The following is a 21,363-nucleotide window of genomic DNA, read 5'->3' as shown; positions in this document are numbered from 1 at the left end:
AGAGTGACAGTCGCCGCTAGATATTCTTAGAGGAACACTTCCACAGAAGGGACTCTGTACGTCTACAATATTAAAGCAACAAATATGTTTCACCTGATAGTCAAACTGGTTCACTGGCCCCATTGCAAAGTTATCGGGTGGTCCCCCAAAGTTGTGATTGTTCTGGTTAAATATATGCCTGTTGTCAGGGGCAAATTCCCCACTATCCTGACTGTTGCTGTCTTCAGATGGAGGAACAATTTCCATTGGACCAGGGGCTGGAGGCATCCACTGTTGATCTGGAGGTGGATGTGGAGGTTGGTGAGGCATTCCCCATTCTGTTCAAGATTTAGAATAAAATTCAGTATGAAGTTAACAATGAGACTTAGACAAATAATAAATGTTCGTAAGCTATCAATCTCATGAAGTGCCAAAAAACAAGACATTCAGCTTTTGTCTGATAAGGAGTCAGGTAGGTATAAACTGATATATAGTCATAGATTAGGGTTAGAAGGAGCCATTATAACCACCTAATTCCTGCTTCAAATCCAAAAAACGTGGTTGAATTATAGCATATATCTTTTAGAAAGACATCCAATCTCTATTTAAAAATCTCCAGCAATGGAGAATCCACCACAATCTTGGGTAAATTATTCCTAGTCTGAATTTGTCTAGTTTCAACTTCTAGCCATAGGATCAAGTTATGCCTTTGTCTGCTAAACTAAAGAGCCCTCTAATATCAAATTTCTGTTCCCCGTGTAGATACTTATAGATGGTGATCAAGTCACCCCCTCCACCTACTCTTTGATAAGTTAAACAGATGGAGCTCCTTGAGTCTATCGCTCTATGGCAGGGCTTTCAAATCCTTTAATCATTCTCATGGCTCTTCTCTGAACCTTCTCCAATTTTGAAACATCCTTCTTGAAGTATGAACGCCAGAACTGGACATAGTATATCAATAGTTGTTAGAACAATACCAAATACAGAAGTAAGGCCAGTACCAAATACAGAAGTCCCTCATCCTGTCACTATGGCCTATATTCTTTGTTCCTAGAAGCATGACTTTACATTTGGCTGTAGTGAAATGCATATTGCTTGCATCCATCTTACTCACTGAGTCAGATTAAGAGGACAAGGCACTAACAGAACAATTATTTACCATTCCTCCAATCTTTGTATATTGTGCAAACCTGATTAATAATGATTTTGTTTTTTCCAGGTCACTGATAAAAATATTAAATGGCATAAAATCACCCAGAACCCCACTAGAAACATAGCCACTCAATAATGATTCAACATTTCTATGTCAAGTTCTCTATGTTTACATTACAATGCAGAAAGTTAGTCAGAACAAAACTACCAAAAAAACAAAAACAAAAACCCTTAAACCTTGCAAACATTAAAGGCAATATTCAGTACTGCATATCTTAGAGGTGGCAGCACAGAACTTGAAGACCAGGAGTGGAAGGACTAAGGTGCCCTTAAGACACCTTTGAACCTGGGGGCTACTCAAGGGGTAATTTAGACAGCCCTGAGGGCTGCCCTACTTATTGCAGCTTCCCTGTGGAAAGCAGCACTGCTCAGATTCTCTGCAGAGCGGCATACTGGAGCCATGACTGCCCTGGATCTTTAGTGAAAGAGGAAGAAGAATGTGGTTAAGTCACTGAATTGGGACACTATACACCACATAACTTCTACCTTTCAAACCTGACATTCTACTCCACTTTGTTAAACATGTATATGTACCACAAGTGATTGTCTGAGATAGTCTAAATGAAAATTTCCATTCAGTTCACATAGGCACATTTGCCAAAGTGCCAACAGAACTTTGAGAAATCATTGTTTTAACGTTTTAAACATAATTCAGTGCACATGTGCAGATTTTGGGTTTTTTTACCCTCCCTTGTAGCTATAAAATCAAATGCAATTTTCACTAGACCAATAAAAAACCATCTACAGACTTAGAAACTGCATTCCTGCCAAATTTCAAATCGCCAATACATTCTGCAGATGTGCTAGATCTGTTTTTTTAAAATTGCAAAAGAAAATGTTTGCAAAATAATTCTTGGAAATAAAACTGCAATTCTTCTACTCCTTCTGTTCTTGAAATCAGCTCTATTTTTTTTTTTTTTTAATGAAACTATCAGGACAAACATTTTCCTTGATAGGAAAAGAAATATACATTTCAGCCAAAAACTAAATATTTGAGAAAGTTGTAATTAACTGAAAGTGACCCATTTTATTGTAAATGTTCAGTTAATCTTAACTATAGGCATCCCATGTGCGGTGCATATAATGGGTAGGGCAAGACCTGGGGAGAGCAGATCACCTCAAAAAGGAAGACACATACAATAAAAGTGTATTTCACAAGCAGACCTCTGCCCTTTCTGATCTCCAAGCTGTTGTGCCTTGAAAGGACACCACAGCAAGCATCCCACCAGCTAAGTGCTGGACAGAACTCATTCCATAACCTGTCAAAAACATTGCCCAAAACAGCTAAAAGGGTTGCAACAGAGTGACAATAGGTGCTCTCTTCCTCAAGAGCACATTGTGCCCTTCAATGCTCCAGCTCCTACCAACCTGGGAATAAGACGTGAAACAAGTAACTGAATCCCACGGGGGGAAAACCAAACCAAACACTTTCTATATTAAAATTCAAAGACAAAACCCAAAGACTATTATATATATACACACACTAACTGGTGTCTATGAAAATTTCAGATGACTAGACTGTGCTATAAAATCTTCATGACTGTACTCTTTCCCATCCCTGAACCAGCTATTTGTTGAATGTAGACATCATGTTGTCAGAAGTAAGTGAATGATGCAATGGGGAGGGTGACACACACAGAAAATAGAGAAACAGAGGATAATATAAATACATATTCACACATTCACCAAATTACCGAATAAATAATTAAAATATGGGAGGGGTGGGGGGGGGGGGAAGAGCGAGAGAGAGACACACAAACCTGGCTGCCACATTCTGTTGAAGTTGGGATCCCCCTGAAAATTACCATGGTTGTTTGGACCAGGCTCTATTCCGGAAATATCCTGTCCATTTGGCATCATTCCTTGTTGTTCTACCACGCTCTGCTGCCCCGAGGCTTCCCGTTGGGCAATCCATGCCTGAGCTAATGCAGCCCAGTCAATCTGGCCTAAAACAAATTTTAAAAACTTTACCATTTCAGTATTTAAACTTCCAAAATACAATTCTACTAGTGAGATATACATATATTCTCTTAACAGAAGAATCACTTTATTTACCTACAACTACCTTGCCGATGATTCATGGCATGTAATTAATTACATTTTTATTGCCGATTGCAAATACGTCAACGTGTATGTGCATACTGTTGCAGTGCAGTTTCTCTAAATGAATACTATATATACTGTTTTAGTTTTTCTATCATTACTTGAATGGATGGTAGTTATACTCTTGTTGAGAGTGAAGAATACAAATTCAGATTTTAAAATGTGTAAACTCTGTAAATTCTATATTAGTGAAGTTAAGTTTAAGGAAGATGTATAGTTAGAGCACATTTGTAGTGTGTGTTAAAATGATCTTTTATCTTCTTATAATGGTCTTTTGAGTTCCTACTCCTTTTTTGTTCCCTTTTCTCTGTCACTCCTCATTTTTACCTTGTCTATTCTCCCATAATGTTTTCTTAACTATTGTCTGTTCTGCTTTGAGATTGGACTTGCTACTTTTTTGTAGCAGTAGGCAACAGGTACAATGTACTTCAAAGTGAATGACTATACATTAATTACTCCTGATTTAAGTTATCTATGTACAGATGTGTACAAACAGGAGCACAGAGTTTCATTTGCTAATCATCTAGTTTAAATGCACATTTTCCATTTTTCATGTATTTGTTGTCATATACTGTTGTGTTATTCTTATTTCATATATTATTTATGGAGGACATAACTTGTGTTTAGTCCTAATAACCTTTTGGCTCCACATGTATTTTGAGCACCTCTCTTTTTCTACAATTCTCATCTATATCAGTTTTAGTTCTGCAGAACATTAAAAAGAGTTATTTTAAAAATTATATAGTGTCTTACATCTGAAAAGGGACTTGCTTGTGGTAAAGATTTAAATAGACTCCAGGTCTCTGGGTCACTAGTCCTCTGCATTTTCCTCAAGACCATCTTTCCCCTACTGTATGTTACCTCACCTCTGTTATGCAATTTATCTTTACAAGAATATGGGGGAAATAACTTACTTGGGGTTACACCACTGGTGAATTACCATAGAGCCATCAATTCACAAAGATACTGTTATAATAAGTATCAGACATCATAAAGTCAGCAAATATTCTCTAGGTAGAAGTGCAGTTGGGGATAGTTTATGCAACAGACAAAAACACAGAACTAAAGACATATGTGTCTGCCAGCATTCTGCACACTCTAGTTGGGCAGGGACCGTCTTACGTGTTTGAAAAGCATCTTGCACACCATTCACATTACTGTAACCAAAATAAATAATATATCCATCTACACAAAACCAGATTTCACTGAAGTGATTTTTAAACACATCTGCATGCACACTTTACCAGACAGGCATTTCCTAGTACAGCAGGCATTCTCAACTGCAAGGTTTCTCATGACTTAGCTTGGCCAAAAGCCAATGTTTCTGAAAAGAAAGGCCAAGAGCCATCAAGAATCACTAAGGCAACAAAAATCAAGAATAAGGCAGACTAACTGTTGGGAATAGATTATAGTCTGTCAATACTTTATCAACCCAAGACAAATCAATTCACTTACTTGTACTGTACATATTAAAAAATCAATTGGAGGACGGGGGGGGGGGGGGGGGAGAGAGAAGAGACACTAAGCATCATTGCGCCCAGAAGAGCATCAGAAAATACAATTTCTCAATAGCTGGTATAAGAAAGGAGTAACCACAGTCATGCTGTAATCCAAGGACTAAAATTCAGATTACAAAAAATAAATTAAATTGTATTTTGATAGCACAAATCTTGTTGTTTACTTACTTGGATCTTGCTGATGCTGGAAGGACTGCATCCACTGTTGCTGGTTCAAAGGCCATTGCTGCCAAGGCTGTCCACCTTGATCCCACATCTTTAATTCTTTATATATTCTACATTTAATTAAAAAAATGGTTTTACATTTGAACTGATACTCAGGAAGCTTTACATACTTGAACCTATTACACAATTGCACAGAGACATTTAACTCCTGCAAAACCAAGTTGACAAAGCAGTATTGGTTTAATAGCATTTTCCTCCAGCTAAAATTAACTGTTCAAAACATCAACTGAAAGAGGTTATTAAAAACAGCTGTGTACTGTTTAAACTCAACAACATTGTATGACTTCTGAAACACTAATATTCTTTCACTAAAATTTTCATAAAGTATTTAATAAATTACAAAATGATATGCAAGATGTGGTAATAAGTTTCTTAAGATAAAGTTATATGGCAGCAATTTAAATAAAGTAAATATTAGATTACCACTTAACATTTAAGGAGTTATTTTTATAACTAGAACAATATTATCCAACTGATGCACTTGTGTGTTCTTTAAAAAACAGATAATATTATATAGACAGCATATCTTGTGGAGAAAGGTATTTTTCTATACACCCTACAAACAATGCTGTTATCAAGAGACAAAGAAAGGCCCTGATCCTTGAAGCTGATCTGCACAGACTTTACTGGGGTTCCACACAGGCATCAGGCTCTACCCACATAGATCGGCTTGTGGGAGTGGGGCCAAAATGAGTTGTATGTAATTCCATGAATACGGCACAGGTAAAAGAAAATGCAAGCCTCTTGGAAGCTGTGAAACAAACTTTGTAGGTTTTTAACAAGACCAGTTCAATTTTGAGATTATCAGAGGAATTATCAGCATGAATTTATTTTACTTCTTTCACCACCTTTTTGTTGCAGGATAAAACAAAGAAGTTTCATTGTTACATTAAGGTACCATACTACTTAATAGCACCAGTTTAGGACATACTGACACCAAATAACACGAAGGCAGAGCACAAGTCAATAGCATCTTGATCTGTAACTAAGAAGCCCACTTTGTTTTTGTATCAGTAGAAAGATGGGAAAAGTTACATGTCAAGGGCACAAGCCTGGCATTTAAAATGATCTTGCAAGGTCTGACTTAGGCTTAAGAGAGTGTCTGTATTAGACTGCAGGTATGAATTAAAGCAACTTTACAAAAACCTTGCCTTCATACATAAAGAAATTGTACACAATTAAGTTTGGTTTTTCAGTGATCTTCATATCTTTTAATTGTGAAGATAAATCAAGTTTCTTCCTAAATATTTTTGCATTCTACTATAAAGCATCGGAAACTGTAGACAACCACTAGACTCCAAAGAACACGATGCCAGCTGTCTTGATTTCTGGCTTCTATATTACAGTAAGAAAAGCTAAAATATATATTTCAATACTCCCATTGTTACTCTTCCACAAAAGCAAATACCGCAGGCTGCTGTAGGGATGTCACGTGACAAACAAATGGAAGGACGTATTAGTGTAACTACTGATCAATGCAGTTACACCAATCTATACTTCCCTAACATAGACAAGGCTTTAAATACTAATAGTCCACCACTAGACTCTGAATACTAAACAGACATTAATGCCATCCCACTATGGCACTCAGGAGTCATGTACATAAATGACATGCAACTGACAACATGAATACTCAAAATGCATTCTGATTAATGCTCAACCAAAAAGATCTAATTATCTGTTACATCCCTAATTGGGAATGAACAAATATTTTTTCTGGGTACCTCAAGCCGACACATTAAGATTAAGATCCCAGAATGTTATTAACAATTTTACACTGAAATGAGCTGTCAAAACTGGATGCTCCATGCTGCTAGAAATGGACTTCAAAAGAAGCCCTGCTCTTTGGTTTATTCTTTGAAAACATAAGCAGGTAACTTGCTTGAAAACATTAGCAGGTCTTTGTAATAATTTAAAGAAACAGCATAATTGTAAAATACCACAAATGGCTCCTTGGTACATAAGTCCCAGCAGCCCAGTTGTGTAGGAGGATGTACAGACTATTTAATCTTACTATTGAAGGGACTATTCCATTTACACAGTTTGTTTTTATTGAGTAATCCTTAGACCTCAGTCAGTAGTAGAGATAGCTTATGCACTCCTCTGATGGCCAAGAAAATGATACTGCAACACTAAAAAGTACCAATATTTCTATAAAAGAGTGGTGCAGTGAAGTACACAAGGCAGTAGATTCAGTGACAGGAACTTATAAGAGAAAATGTAGAATTAAGAAAACATGCCCTTTATTTTTGGATTTATATAGAATAACCAGACTTCATAACCAATCTCCCTTTTGCATCCCATGATGGTAAACTAACTCACTTTTAATTCTGCCTCTCTAAAGAAGATATTCTGACAGGATTCTCACTCTTGGGTCTCTGCTTCCTACCATGAGACCAATCTCATACTGGAGGTTTGAAACCTTTCCTCCAAATGAGAATTTTGCAATGATGGTATCTCCAAAGAGAAAATTACATAACTTGTAATTCTGCTTCACTAACAATATAATCTCACAAGATTTTAACTCTTGGAGGGTGATGGTCTCAAACCTCCAATATGAGGCATCAGTCTCACGTCTGGTCTACGCTACAGAGTTAGGTTGACACAAGGCAGCTTACGTTGACCTAATTACGTGTCTACACTAGAATGGTGCTCCCGCCAATGTAAGTCACCTACTACCTCGACCCAATCACTTCACCTCTGTGAGAGGCATAGCGTTTATGTCAATGTAGTTAGGACGATGCATGGTCAGTGTAGACCAGTGGTTCTCAAACTGGGGTTCGTGAACCCCTGGGGGTTCACGAAAAGTTACAGGGGATTCTCGTGAAAAAAATTTCCTAATGGCAGAAAGAGCTGTCCCTAGGGACCGGGACAACTCGGGGCCAGCAGCCCAGAGCCCCTGGTCTTCCAAGAGCTCAGCAGATCAAAGCAAGCGTAACTATCACGCTGAGGAGATTTAAACTTCAAGACTCCTTATAGGAAATGGAAAGGGCGGTGGATATTTTTTGCTGTTTTTAAAATTAAATAGACAGCTAGTATTGTTTTTAAAATTCCTATGAAGAACAAGTTTAAGCTTTGTTGTAACGTGCGTTGTTTGATGGACTGCTCAAGACCTGAATGCTTGTGTAGGAGGAACTCTTTGAGTTGGCTTCTTAAATGCCTTCATGCTGTTTCACATTTGATACTCCTTGATGAAACATAAGAGCCTTGTCTTATAAGAGGCTTATTCAAAATGATACAAGCTACGAAAGTGAGATCTTGGAAGAGTGTTGCCATTTTCATAATGTAATAAAAATACTGTAATGATAAATAATAATAATGATAGTGTGTAATAAGCTTGTCATAAAAACAAATTTTATATTTCCAAGATCACTGCTTTTATAATTTATACTCAGGTAAAGGAGCAAATCCCTGGAAATATTAATTTTTAGGAGTGGGTTCACTCGACTTGACATTTTAGTGAAAGGGGTTCACAGGTTGTTAAAGTTTGGGAACCACTGGTGTAGACCTGCATTACTTACATTGCCTGCTGGCTGACAGCCCAGAGCCCTGCCGCCTCCTCCCACTGAGGGATTGTGTGGGGGGGGGGGGGGGGGGGGAGAAGAGCCCAAGCCCAGCCGCTGCCCAGGTTCTCCTCTCCCGCCCCCAATACATCATCGGGAGGCGGCCAGGTGAGCCCAGACCTGACAGTAGGAGCCAAAGAGGAAATGTGAAATAATAGCAGCCATGAAACTGACAAGAATGTCAATTTCACTGCTGGAAGGCTCCCTGCTGTGAAATTGCGCCCCAGCCTGGCTCACAGCCCCAGGTTTGGGAAAGGGGGACTCCAGCTGCAAATTTGTAAAGCAGCCACCCCACACAGACAATCTGGACAGAAAAAGACTAGAGTTTTCTCTTAGGAGGATCATATATTAGAGAAAACTGAAGTCTTTCAGTCCAGATCCTCTGTGTGGGGTGGCTGCTTTACAAATTCACCACTGGGACACTATGATTCTCAAGCCAGCATGGCTGGCCATGGGAGGATCACTGGTGCCAGCATTTTGTAAGACCTAGTAATTCTGTGAAGCTGTAAGGTTTTAAGATTCAAAGCTAGTAATTAATTAATTGGAACCAAGTTATCTGTTTTATCCATAACAGACTATAAAGGACACATCTACCCAAACTTCATGGTGAAAGGTATAACTAGAATGTGAAGGCAGATTTATTTTGTCTCATACTCCTAAGCAATAAATAACAGATGCTATTCTTGTATTTTTCCCTGTCAGGATCACCAATTTAGTGCTCTCAAAAATAAATTTAAAAAATTGATCTCAGAGAATTGATGGGTGTCTCCACACAATAACTGACAGGGTGTTAGGCACTTTCATCCATCTGAAAGTTGACACCCTTTTCTTCAAATTAAGAACTGACACATGCAGGCAGCAATGATCGGAGGCTGTAGAAGACGGAGTCCAAGTTACAGAGATATAAGAAAGACACCTCTGAAATTAAAGTACTAGATGAGCTGATTAAAAACTGTATTGCTAAGGCAAGCATGGTGCCTAGTGGGAGTACTGCCACACAAAAGATAAATGGTTGGGACTTTGCTTTGCCTGTCTTTTTCTATGCTGGCGACACCACAGAGGTAGAGCCCCTTTGGGTAGCACTTGGACAAATCCAAATCCACTTCTCACTAATGAAAATTCACTATAACACAGAGTCAGTAAGAGCTGTGGGAGGTTCTAAAAGATATTTCCCTTCCAAAGAGATGGTGGAGCCCCTTTGAGAAGGAAAGAAATGCTGGAAAATACAGTTCAGTGTACAAACAGAATCTGGGAGCTTGAGGAAGCTGCACATCTCTCTTGCTGGCTGGATTCAAATGTTAAGCAAGACATCTCCCCTCCAATAGAGTGGCATGTCAGTTTGGCATTTAGCAAATGGGAAGAGGGTACGACTCTGATCTCATAAATGAATACAATTTAAAAGGCATAACTGGATATAAAGGTCCAGAAAAGAATGTTAAATTCATATGTGCCTACCTGGAAGGGGAAATCAATACACACTCAAACACAAAGTTGTGGTAGTTTCATTTCTGGCTGTTTCACCTACCAGTGAAATTAGCTCTCTCTCTTTTGCATTTCCTTGCTCTCGCATGCCAGGAATAAACAAAAGACCACTTAATCAGAGCTCTACGAATTGTTTTCTTATTCCCCCATGTCAGACCAGAAGACTGGAATCTATTAAAAATCTGTTTACCAAAGGGGGAACGAGAACCTAATTCAGTTTTCTTGCTATACAGACATTACTACCTGAAAGAAAGGTACCTAATGAATTCCAATTACCCTTTTTTTTTTTTTACTTGTATATATTTTCCTGTTACAGACAATGTAACAGTTATACAATGTCACAGAATAATATAAATAGTTTTGTAACATTCTCTGTAATACTGCTTCTGTGTGTTATTCTTTAAAATACTGGCCCAGATTTCCCCCTCTAGTAGAGCTATCTTGTGACATGCCACCCACACAAAAAAGGGCCTAATGTTGAAGCAAACACCTATGAGAGAATCAACATTTTGTAGGAGGACCTTCTCCTGCTGTAGATCTGGTGTAATGGCATGTCCAGGGCCTTCCTAAAGCCCAGTGATCCCAACAGCTATAACAGACTCTTGGAGACAATGGCAACTAGCATAATTTACAGTGGGGGCTGACCCAGCACACAGCCAGTGCAGGACAGAGGGAAGCACAAAGGTTACTTAAAAGATATCTATGCGTATCCCCCCAAATAGCAATGTGCACTCGTCAGCCACAGCCAAGAACAGGGGTCACAATAATCTTTACATACATTTCCCAATTCTTTCAGAAAACATGCATTTGTTCTTTTTGCCCCCCTCCTTGTCCCTACAATGAAATATTTTCTTGTAGATTTGTAATGTGTGCCCAAATATGCTATACAGGCCGATAACAACAGGTAAAAGCACCAATTTCCCTTATTTCATTTTTTTTTTTTTGCAGGATACTAAATATATTACTGTATTTGGTGGCCTTTAATATGAAAACTTTGCAAAGTGAGTTTGGACTGAGTTAAGATAACTATCTTGGGTGTTACTCTGCTTCAGCCAACCCATTTTTAGTTGACCAAAGGCTTCAGTGTTACCATGAGTAGCATTTCTAAGTTGCTGAAGTTATTTATTGCTCAGTTACTGTGGTATCTGCCTTATACCTAAGATAGTCAGAAGTATCATAAACATTTTTTTAAATATTTGTTTCAAATGTCAACTTCTTGCAGAATATAATTATTTCTAAAGCTTCTGTTAGCAAGAAGTCAGAGCAAAACCCAATGCATTTTTATCTCAGTTACTTATCATTATGGCCCTTACAGTTAGGCCTAACTGCATACGGTCTTAGTATCTGAAGTCTACTTTAACCATTCTTCCCAATGTCCCTTTGTCCAAGCATGGAATACAGGCCTTCCAAATATGTACCAACGATCCAAAATAAAGGACAAATAAAGGACAAATTGTAATGTGTGGCTTGTTTAGCACCTGTAACAGTCTTCAAGAATCAGGAATTCTGAGCAACATTTACATTACTACCCACCGGAATGAAGCAGGTTGAACAGAGGTAAATTTAACTGAAAAATTGTTATAAAAAAACCTGTACTGAAAGAATAATCCAAAGGGATGAAACTTTAGTCTTCTGTTATTTCAAACTTATACTTGAATAATGAACTGAGCCAGAAAGATAACTTTAAAAAGCACAATAGGCAAAATATGGGCAACTGCAGTGTCTTATGTGCACTTTCTAATGTTTGGAGAGATAAAGACAAACGCGCACAGTTACATCCAAGCCATCATAACCTGCCATATTTTATTCTTCTTCACCTGGTTGTGGATCAGATAATCTCACAAATCTGTGACTAATGTAACAAATATACCAAATCTATTTTTAAATTATCTTTATATAGAAGATTACATTGATATCATATACAGAAACAGCTGCTGGACTGTTTACATTTACATGAGAAATAAAATTATTTTTTTTAAATCATGGTCAAAATTCTACTAAATTTAGAAAACGTTCATGAAAAAACTGGTGGGTGCACAAAGAAATGAAATCAAGTCACCCCAACTAACAGGGCTGGCACTCGATTTTTCAACTGATCATCCAATGTATTGTGTGCCTGAATAGTACTATCAGTCTACATTAGACTGTAACATCCTTCCTGAAGGATTTGTTTTCTATAGAAACCAAGCACACTGATGAGGCATACGATACATAAGTAATGTCTGTGCATCAGGGAAGGTGACTGTTCCATTATATTTATTTCTCTAGCCACGTAAAACCCATCCAAAGACCCACTGCAAACCTGTTGTCAATGGCAACCTTATGAATCCATACCTGGCTTGCCAGCCATGGAAGGAAAATGAAGCTGGAGGCACCTGCCCCCACAATATTTGCTGAGCCTAACCAAAGGCCTAACCTGCTTGAGACTCTCTCATCTGGGGGATTCATTTTAAAGCAAGAATATGCTAGCCTCCCCCACTCCTGAGAGGAAGGCTCTTATTGTGTGTTTTAGGGCAGGTACGATAGTAACAGAAGAAAAGAAATAATACATGACAGGCTGTGAAGTTAAATTTCCCCAAGTTAGGCAGGTCAAAGCTTTAGGTAGAACAGTAGCTACATAATTAAGGGCCCAATCCCTTATTCACAGAAAGTAGTATATACACTCATACAAGCAGTCCCATTGAACTCCATGGAACTGCTTGTGTAAGTATTACTCACTTAACAGGAGTAAGGATTGAAAACTTGAGCTCTGATTAAGGAGGTGTTTAGAAATGTCCTATCTCTGCTGAGCTGTTCAACTAAGTGTAGGCATTTTGTAAATGATAATATTGGTAATGCTACCCCTTAGGAGTCCCCCAGTGGAATGATCATCACACATGCTGGTGCAATGCAACATATATTTCACATTAAGTATTTAAAAGAAGTATCGTGGTAATTTAACAGTTACAGAATCCTGACGTTACGGCAAAAACCTGGCTCATAGCTATTACTGCTCTGGTCACTAGCACACAGAATCACCACTGCAAACAGCTGAAGAATCCTACTTTTTTGAGTTTAAAGAGAGGTTTGTACTTCTCCATCAGCTGGCCCATGAACCTATCCCTCTTGTCACTCGCTTTCTTGTGCCTGAGCAAGGCACTGCCTAAGTTACCCCAATTACATAATCGTCACTGCGACCTAAACACAAAGCAGGTCGGGTATATGCAAACCTAGTAACCCTCCACCCAGGATGGCTCAACTGGGTTTCAGAGTAAGTTTAATGGCATTGTCGCAGGCAAAGTCCAAAAGCTGGGCAGCCTTAGACACAACAGGCAGGTCTCCCACACCCACTGGGACCACGGGCACATGGCAGAGACCTCAACAAAGAGCTTCCCTTCCTGCTCGAACAGCAGCGTGGGCTGCGCGCTCCAACCCATTGGACCCATTCTGCTAGACTTGACCACTTACGCATGCGCAATATGGGGTACCGAGACCAGTCTCCATCAGTCTCTTGGGTACCCCCTAGGACAGCAGCGCATGCGCACCGCGAGAAACGGGGGCCACTCTCTCCAGTCACCTCGATTGTACCCCAGCTCCCTCGCGTAGCGCATGCGCAAGTGCCAACCGCCACGGGGGCGGGAGATGCTCTTCCTCTCATCGAGAACATAAATCTCTCCCCAGGGGCGGAAGAAGCCTCGCGCTGGCCACCCAGCCCCTCACACAGCGAGCGGCTCGGACAACAGCGCCGAGCGCCCTCCAGCCCCTCCCCCCTCGGCTCGGCGGGGCGGGGATGCCAGTCGCTTCAGCCCCCCGGTCGCCGCGATGAGCGCTGCCCGCCCCGTTACTTACATGTTCCCTCTCCTCCCCCCGCCGGTCACAGGCGGCGCCGCTTCGTCTCCTTCACCGCCACCGCCGCTTCCTCCCCCTTACTCCTCGTCTTCACGAACAAGACAATATGGCGCCCGCTGGCGTTCACCCGGTAGTGAAATTTGCGTCACTGAGCTGACCCCTTCCCGGGCAGCGTGAGCGCTCTCGGGCGCCATCTTTAATGTGGGCAATAGAGTGGCCGTGAGTGACTCCCTATCAATCGCCCTCTTTACTGAGGGGAAGCGGGCTGCAACCTCTCTTGCAGCCATCTTTAGCAAGGGCAAGACCCGAGCTTCAGCCGCCGCCATCTTTAGCGAGGGCGACTGCAACGATTTCACCCTAGCACTTGGGGTGGGGAAGCCCCTGTGGCTTCAGCAGGGACCGCGGAGCTGCTGCTGCTGCTGGGTGACGGGAGATATCTTGAGCTCAGACAGCGCAGGCCGCGGCGGGGAACCCCACCAACCCCTCCCGCCGCAACCACACACTGCTTTCCTACACCGTCACCACCACCCTCCTCCCAGCCTGTGCCCCCCCCCCCCCCCCCCCCCCCCCCCCACACACAACCCATAGCCCCCCCCTCCTCCCCCTCCCCCCGCACCCCCCCACCGCTTTCCTCCACCGTCACCACCACCCTCCTCCCAGCCTGTGCCCCACCCCCCCGCACCTCCCCTCTCTCACACACAACCCATAGCCCACCCGTCATCCCCCTACCCCCACTCCTCTACATCACAACCCCATTCCCCCCACCACCACAACCCCGGCCCTGCTCCCCAAACCCCACCACAACCCATATCCCAAACCCCCACCCCTGCATTCCTCCACCTCACAACCTCCTTTCCCCCTACACACCCCACCACCACAACCCATATACCACCGCCGCCATCCCTCACACCATGATCTGTACCATGCATTCCTCCACCTCACAACCTCCTTTCCCCTTACACACCCCACCACCACAACCCCTGCCCTGCTCCCCAAACCCCACCACAATCCCTCCCTGTCACAACCCACACCCTACCCCACCCCATGCTGTACCCTCCCCTTCTCCCACAACCCTCATCCTTCACACACACTCCACCCCAACCTGTATTCCCCCTCACACACGCACATCCCACAACTTGTACCATACAGATCCGCTCCATCCCCCACCAAAATCTCTATCCTATCCTCTACTCACACACCTCATGCACCCACCCCCACTACACTGCTCCCTCCTCTATATACCCATTACCACTCCAATCCATATCCTTCTCTGAACAGACATCTTTTGTCTGATTCCATATCCTCCCCCCTACACACACAGACCTCTTGCTACATCCTGTATCCTTCTCTACACAAAACCACATCCCTACACACACTCACAACTCATCCTCTTCTATATACACACACATATCTATGTACACACCCAACTCCTACTCTTCCTACACCCAGACACCCACAACCTATATCTTTCCCTACAGACACACACACTCTTGCCACAACCCATGCCCATAGCCAATCCCTCATCACAACCTATACCTCCCCTACAATCTCCTCCACTGTCTTACTGTATCTTACTGATGAGCTGACCAGTTTCAAGATAAAGTCTATGTACAGAAGTGAGGTATCTAAACTTTCTGCTATTCTATGGAGCTGCAGGTTGTGATAGTCCTGTCCTGCTCCAGCAGTGCGACACTGGAAACCAAGGACTGCATCTAGAGTGCACAGGAAGTGGGATGTGTAGGCACTTCCTGGAGGACTTATTCTACATCCCATCTTTCTGTATTTAACTAAAACATTATTAAATTAAACAGACTATAAATGATAAATACGATAACTGACAACAATCCTTCAAGTTGCTTAAACACAACCATGTCTTGATCAGTCTTCCTGGGATGCTGTATTGCAAACCATCTTTAGAAAAAGAACAGGAGTACTTAGAGTGAAACATATATTGAGGAGATATATATACACACATACAGAGAGCATGAACAGGTGGGAGTTGTCTTACCAACTCTGAGAGGCCAACTTTTGAAGTGATAATCAAGATAGCTCAGTACAGACAGTTTGATAAGAAGCAAGTGTGAAAATACTTACTTCTTATCAAACTGTCTGTACTGAGCTATCTTGATTATCACTTCAAAAGTTTTTTTTCTCTTACTTAATTGGCCTCTCAGAGTTGGTAAGACAACTCCCACCTGTTCATGCTCTCTGTATGTGTGTATATATATCTCCTCAATATATGTTTCACTCTATATGCGTCCGAAGAAGTGGGTTGTAGCCCACGAAAGCTTATGCTCTAATAAATTTGTTAGTCTCTAAGGTGCCACAAGTACTCCTGTTCTTTTTGCGGATACAGACTAACACGGCTGCTACTCTGAAACCCATCTTTAGAAAAGTCCTTGTTTGTAAGAAACTGTTCAGTCCCATGAAATAATGGGGGCAGTTTGTGAAATATTTTCACCTTGTGCATCTGCTCTCGCTTCTCTTATCTTGGCTAAGGTGTCAGGTATCTCAAGCATATTCCTGTGTAAGATTTTGCCTTCATCTATGATCAGTGAGTATGGGTGAGGTGACACCTCTTTGATCACTATAGCTTTGACTGGCCAGCACTCATCTTGCCAAATTCTCACAGAGACTTTGTTTTTTAACTGTGGAAGATGTCTTACTCCTTTATTGTAATATTTTGTCTGATTGTACTTTTCCAGTCTTTTTCTCAATTTCACAGTCTCCTTAGTCAGACTTTGTTTTTGTCCCATATCTGGTAATCAAATATTTATACTTCTGTTGTAGAGGAGTTCCACATTGCAACAATATAGCTCTATAGTTGAGTAGTGCCACAAATGGATCTTCTTTACATCCATTGCTTTTTTGAGCAAGTTCTTCACTATACATGCCACCCTGGTACTGCAAATAGCAGTGTGGGGGCTGACTGTGCTGTAGTGGTTAGTGCCAAAGTAACTGGTGTTGAATGAGTCATTGGTACTGCAAACTTGGTACCGCAGACTTGGTACCAGAGGCAATAAGTTTTGATCAATGAGACATGCTAAGAGTCGGGTACCATGCTTCCTTTGGGCTACAGCAGTACCCTATTCGGGCTGTGAAATCCCCTTAGACTGCGAATGAAGAAGCGATTTCATTCTCTGTATGCTTGGGTCAACTAACTGGGATATGTCCCAATGCTTTCTAAAGGAGTGATGCTCCTTTCTTACCTCTATCAGAAGTTTTAAAGTTTTAGCTGATGATCCCATAGCTCTGTGAGAGTCTATAGTCAGGGCCATCTTAGAGAACAGAGCTTAGGAGCTAAGGTTGATCGGGGGTTTACCGGGGCACTTCTAGACTCAAACTGAGTTAGTCCAGGGAGGTCTTGCTTGCCTGGGTCTGAGGAAGGTCAAAGCCTGGTCCAAGAGAAAAAGTTTGAAGTGAGCCTCTCTTACCTTCTGGATCCTTTGTGAAAGGAACCTAGAAATGGTACATTTATCAGGGGTGTGTCTGTCCTTGAGGCAAAAAAGGCATCTTGTATGACCATCATTAAGCAGACAGGAGGGACAGTTTTTGGACCCGGAAGACTTAGGTTCAGTCATGACTAAGTCCCAGTACCAGGAGAAATAACTTCTCTCCAAAAATATCAATTATGTTAATGGGCCAAAACTACACTGACTACACATTAAAAACTCCTAATCTTAACACTATTTACAAATATCTACAATAAGTGGTTTAGAAAGTGTGCTGAGATGCAGACACTGTTGGGGTTCTGTCTCTCAGCCATGGCAGTAAGAAGGAACTGGGGGGCAGTTGGGCCTGCTCCATCCTTTATTCCCTTGGCATGAGGACATTCAGGGTGCATCCATGTCTCCAACAGAAACTGCTGGCCAAAAGATTCCAATCCTGAGCACACGGGATACATGTGCACCAGGTGTGGAATATATATGGACAGGCACTCAAAGAATCTTAAGTTATAAGACATTTACAGTAAGTTCAAATTGTCTAATATTCTAATTCTCATTTTCTTTCAACTTACATATTAATTCCTCCCCCTCCTCCATAAAGGACTCATTTAGTAGGTATATTCAGTCGGGGTTATAGATAGCACTAATGTGATAACACCTTTAACAGCTGGTACCCTGCCTAAGTGCCATCAGACTCTTCATCCTTCCTGTCAGGCACACATTTGTTATAACTGACACTGCCTGTTGGAAAGTAAGGTAACACTTGGGTGTGAGGTCATGAGATGGTTATAACTCTCAATTGTGACATCAGAGCTGTGCAATACCTCTTTTTAAATGCTTCTTTTGCAGAGGACCCACAGAAATTTCTGCACAACTTAAGATTCATGTGTGGTGAGGGTGGAAGTAGGTATGGCTGGAGCAGTGATGGAGAGGGATAATTTTTTTAATTAGATCTGTAAAAGTCCTTACTGAATTTATTTAAAATAGACCAGATTCTAGTTGTCAAAGACTTAACTCTGAAATTTGAAAGCATGCAATTAAAAATACCCTACATGGGTGTATTAAAATCATCCTTTATAAATGGGCCCTGTTAGTAACTTTAGGGCCTGATTTTGTACCCAATGGCAATGGTCCCATTGCTTTCAGTGATGCAAAATCAGACACTCAGTAGTCAGCATGGTGCTTACCATTGTGAATAGTCTCATTTATTTCAATGGTGTACACCATGATGACTTAGCATTGGAGAGGTGGGCAGGAATATCTACGAATATTTGAAGTGAACACTGAGGTCAACCAGGTTACCATGACCGATATCACTCTCCTGAGGATAACACAGCGAGATAAAGAACGGATGTTGCTTGAATGCCAGCAAACACCGGGACCATACGCTGCCATGCCATGCAATGATACCAGATTACTTGCTACTAGCATGGCGTGGTCAAGTGTCCTACCACAGAGGACGGAATAAGACTGCCCTGCCCAGAAACCTTCTGCAAAGGCTTTTGGAGTACCTCCAGGAGAGCTTCATGGAGATGTCCCTGGAGGATTTCCGCTCCATCTGCAGACACGTTAACAGACTTTTCCGGTAGCTGTACTGGCCGCGAATGCATCCCAAGTCCTCAGGGCAAATTAATCACTAAAAACGCTTGCTTTTAAACCATGTTTTATATTTACAAAGGTACACTCACCAGAGGTCCCTTCCATGGCTTCATGGTCTGGGATACCGCCTTGGGAAGGTTGGGAGGGTATTTCAGTCAGGCTGAGAAAAAGATCCTGGCTGTTGGGGAGAATGGAGTGCTGTGTGCTCTCCGCAAGCTTGTCCTTCTCCTCCTCCTCCTCATCTTCCCCGTCTGCAAAATCCTCAGGCATGGCTGAGAGTACCCCCTCCTCGGAATCCAGGGTCAGGGGTGGGGTAGTGGTGGCAGCCCCCCCTAGAATTGCATGCAGCTCAGCATAGAAGCGGCATGTCTGCGGCTGTGCCCCAGACCTTCCGTTTGCTTCTTTGGTTTTCTGGTACACTTGTCTGAGCTCCTTAACTTTCACACGGCACTGATATGAGTCCCTACTGTGGCCTCTCTCCATCATGCCCTTGGAGATTTTTTCAAATGTTTTGGCATTTTGTCTTTTGGAACGTAGTTCTGCTAGCACGGAATCATCTCCCCATATAGCGATCAGATCCAGTACCTCCCATACGGTGCATGCTGGTGCTCTTTTTCGATTCTCGGACTTCATGGTTACCTGTGCTGATGAGCTCTGCATAGTCACCTGTGCTCTTCACGATGGGCAAACAGGAAATGAAATTCAAAAGTTCGCGGGGCTTGTCCTGTCTCCCTGGCCAGTGCATCCGAGTTCAGATTGCTGTCCAGAGCGGTCACAATGGTGCACTGTGGGATAGCTCCCAGAGGCCAATACCGTCGAATTGCGTCCACACTAACCCTAATTCGAACCAGCAATGTCGATTTCAGTGCTACTCCCCTCGTCGGGGAGGAGTACAGAAATCAATTTTAAGAGCACTTTATGTCGAAGTAAATGGCTTCGTTGTGTGGACGGGTGCAGGGTTAATTGGATTTAACGCTGCTAAATTCGACCTAAACTCATAGTGTAGACCAGGCCTAAGCTGCAACCCCTCCCCCCCCCCCAAGGTATCTTTGCCAAGTCATAGCATGCCTGTATACACAGGCTGTGATCCAAGAAGAGATCCTTTGGGACAAGACTGGACGCCCCTTCATATGCTTTGCAATTGTGATGAAGAGTTGTGTTGATTTTCAAAATGGCTTCATTCGTTCAATGTAGAAGGCTAATGCTCGTCTGACATCCAGGGAGTGGAGCATTCATTTCCTGTTGCTAGCATGCAGCTTAGGAAAGAACACAGGAATAAAATATCCTGGTTAGCGTGGAATTGCGAAACTACCTTAGAGAGAAAGGCCAGGTGTGGTCGCTACTGTACCTTATCCTTACAGAAGACCATGTATGGGGGCTCCAAGGTTAAGGCCTTAAGCTCAGACCCCTTCCTGGCTGAAGTTATAGTTGCCAAGAATGTTACTTTCCAGGAAGGGAAGAGGAGGGAGCATGTTGCTAAAAGCTCAGAAGGAGGTCCCATCAGTCTAGCAAGCACAAGGTTGAGATCCCAATGGGGAATTGGCTGTTTTATTTGAGGATGTGGCCCAGCATGGGTTTCGCGAAAACTCAGCAACCCACTGAACCGGCACAGAAAGCTGAGATAGCGGCCAGGTGCACTTTTATTGATGATACCAACAGACCTTACTGTTTTAGACACAGCAAATAGTCCAGGATAAAGGGAATCGATGACTGTAAGGGCGGGAGTGTGTTTTTGTAATGCCCAAATGGAGAATCTTTTCCACTTGGCCAGATAGGTGGCCCTAGTGGATGGCTTCCTGCTGCTAAAGAGGACCTCTCTAACAGGGTCTGAGCATGTATGCTGTGAGGGGTTTAGCAATGGAGTTTCCATGCCATGAGATGGAAAGACTGCAGATTGGGATGCTGGAGATGGCTGTGGTCCTGGGTGATCAAGTCCAGGACCAGGGACAGGGTTATTGGCTTGTCCACCGACAGGCCTAGAAGTGTGGTGAACCACTGCTGGTGAGGCCACCCTAGTGCTATTAAGATCATTGATGCTTCCTGCCTTCTGACCTTCAGCAGGACCTTGTATACAAGCGGGAAGGACAGGAAAGCATATAGTCCATGGTCCTTCCAAGGGAGGAGAAAAGTGTCTGTGAGTGAGCCCGGGCTGTGATTCAGGAAGGAGCAAAACTGGTCACACTTTCTGTTGTACTTTGTTGCAAACAAATCTATTTGGGGAAATACCCACCATTGGAAGATGCTGATCACAACATCTGGGCGGAGGGACTACTCGTGATTGTGAATTGACCTGCTGAGATGATCAGCCAGTTTGTTCTGGAATCTGGAAGGTACAATGCCTCTAGATGTATCGAATGGACAATGCAGAACTCCCACATTTTGGGGGGCTTCCTAGCACAGGGGAGAGGA

At 42.3% G+C, this 21,363-nt stretch overlaps 1 protein-coding gene across 1 annotated transcript in view; it reads right to left on the bottom strand.

Moving 5' to 3' along the window:
* The window catches only part of PNISR (PNN interacting serine and arginine rich protein), a 28,855-nt gene extending 14,831 nt beyond the window's left edge, over positions 1 to 14,024 (bottom strand). The window contains exons 1-4 of the mRNA XM_024198420.1: positions 13,910 to 14,024; positions 4,980 to 5,086; positions 2,952 to 3,137; positions 94 to 317 (exon numbers count right to left, since the gene is read on the bottom strand). Coding sequence (XP_024054188.1) covers positions 94 to 317; positions 2,952 to 3,137; positions 4,980 to 5,067 — 498 coding nt within the window. The 5' untranslated portion in view covers positions 5,068 to 5,086; positions 13,910 to 14,024. The remainder of the gene's footprint in view (positions 1 to 93; positions 318 to 2,951; positions 3,138 to 4,979; positions 5,087 to 13,909) is intronic.
* Between the last annotated feature and the right edge of the window lie 7,339 nt (positions 14,025 to 21,363).

The sequence above is a fragment of the Terrapene carolina genome, unplaced genomic scaffold (genome assembly GCF_002925995.2).
Source record: "Terrapene carolina triunguis isolate 2854851 unplaced genomic scaffold, T_m_triunguis-2.0 Scaffold42, whole genome shotgun sequence".
Classification (NCBI taxonomy): domain Eukaryota; kingdom Metazoa; phylum Chordata; order Testudines; family Emydidae; genus Terrapene; species Terrapene triunguis.
The sequence above is the reverse complement of the archived record's forward strand: the minus strand, read 5'-3'. Positions and strand labels throughout refer to the sequence as shown.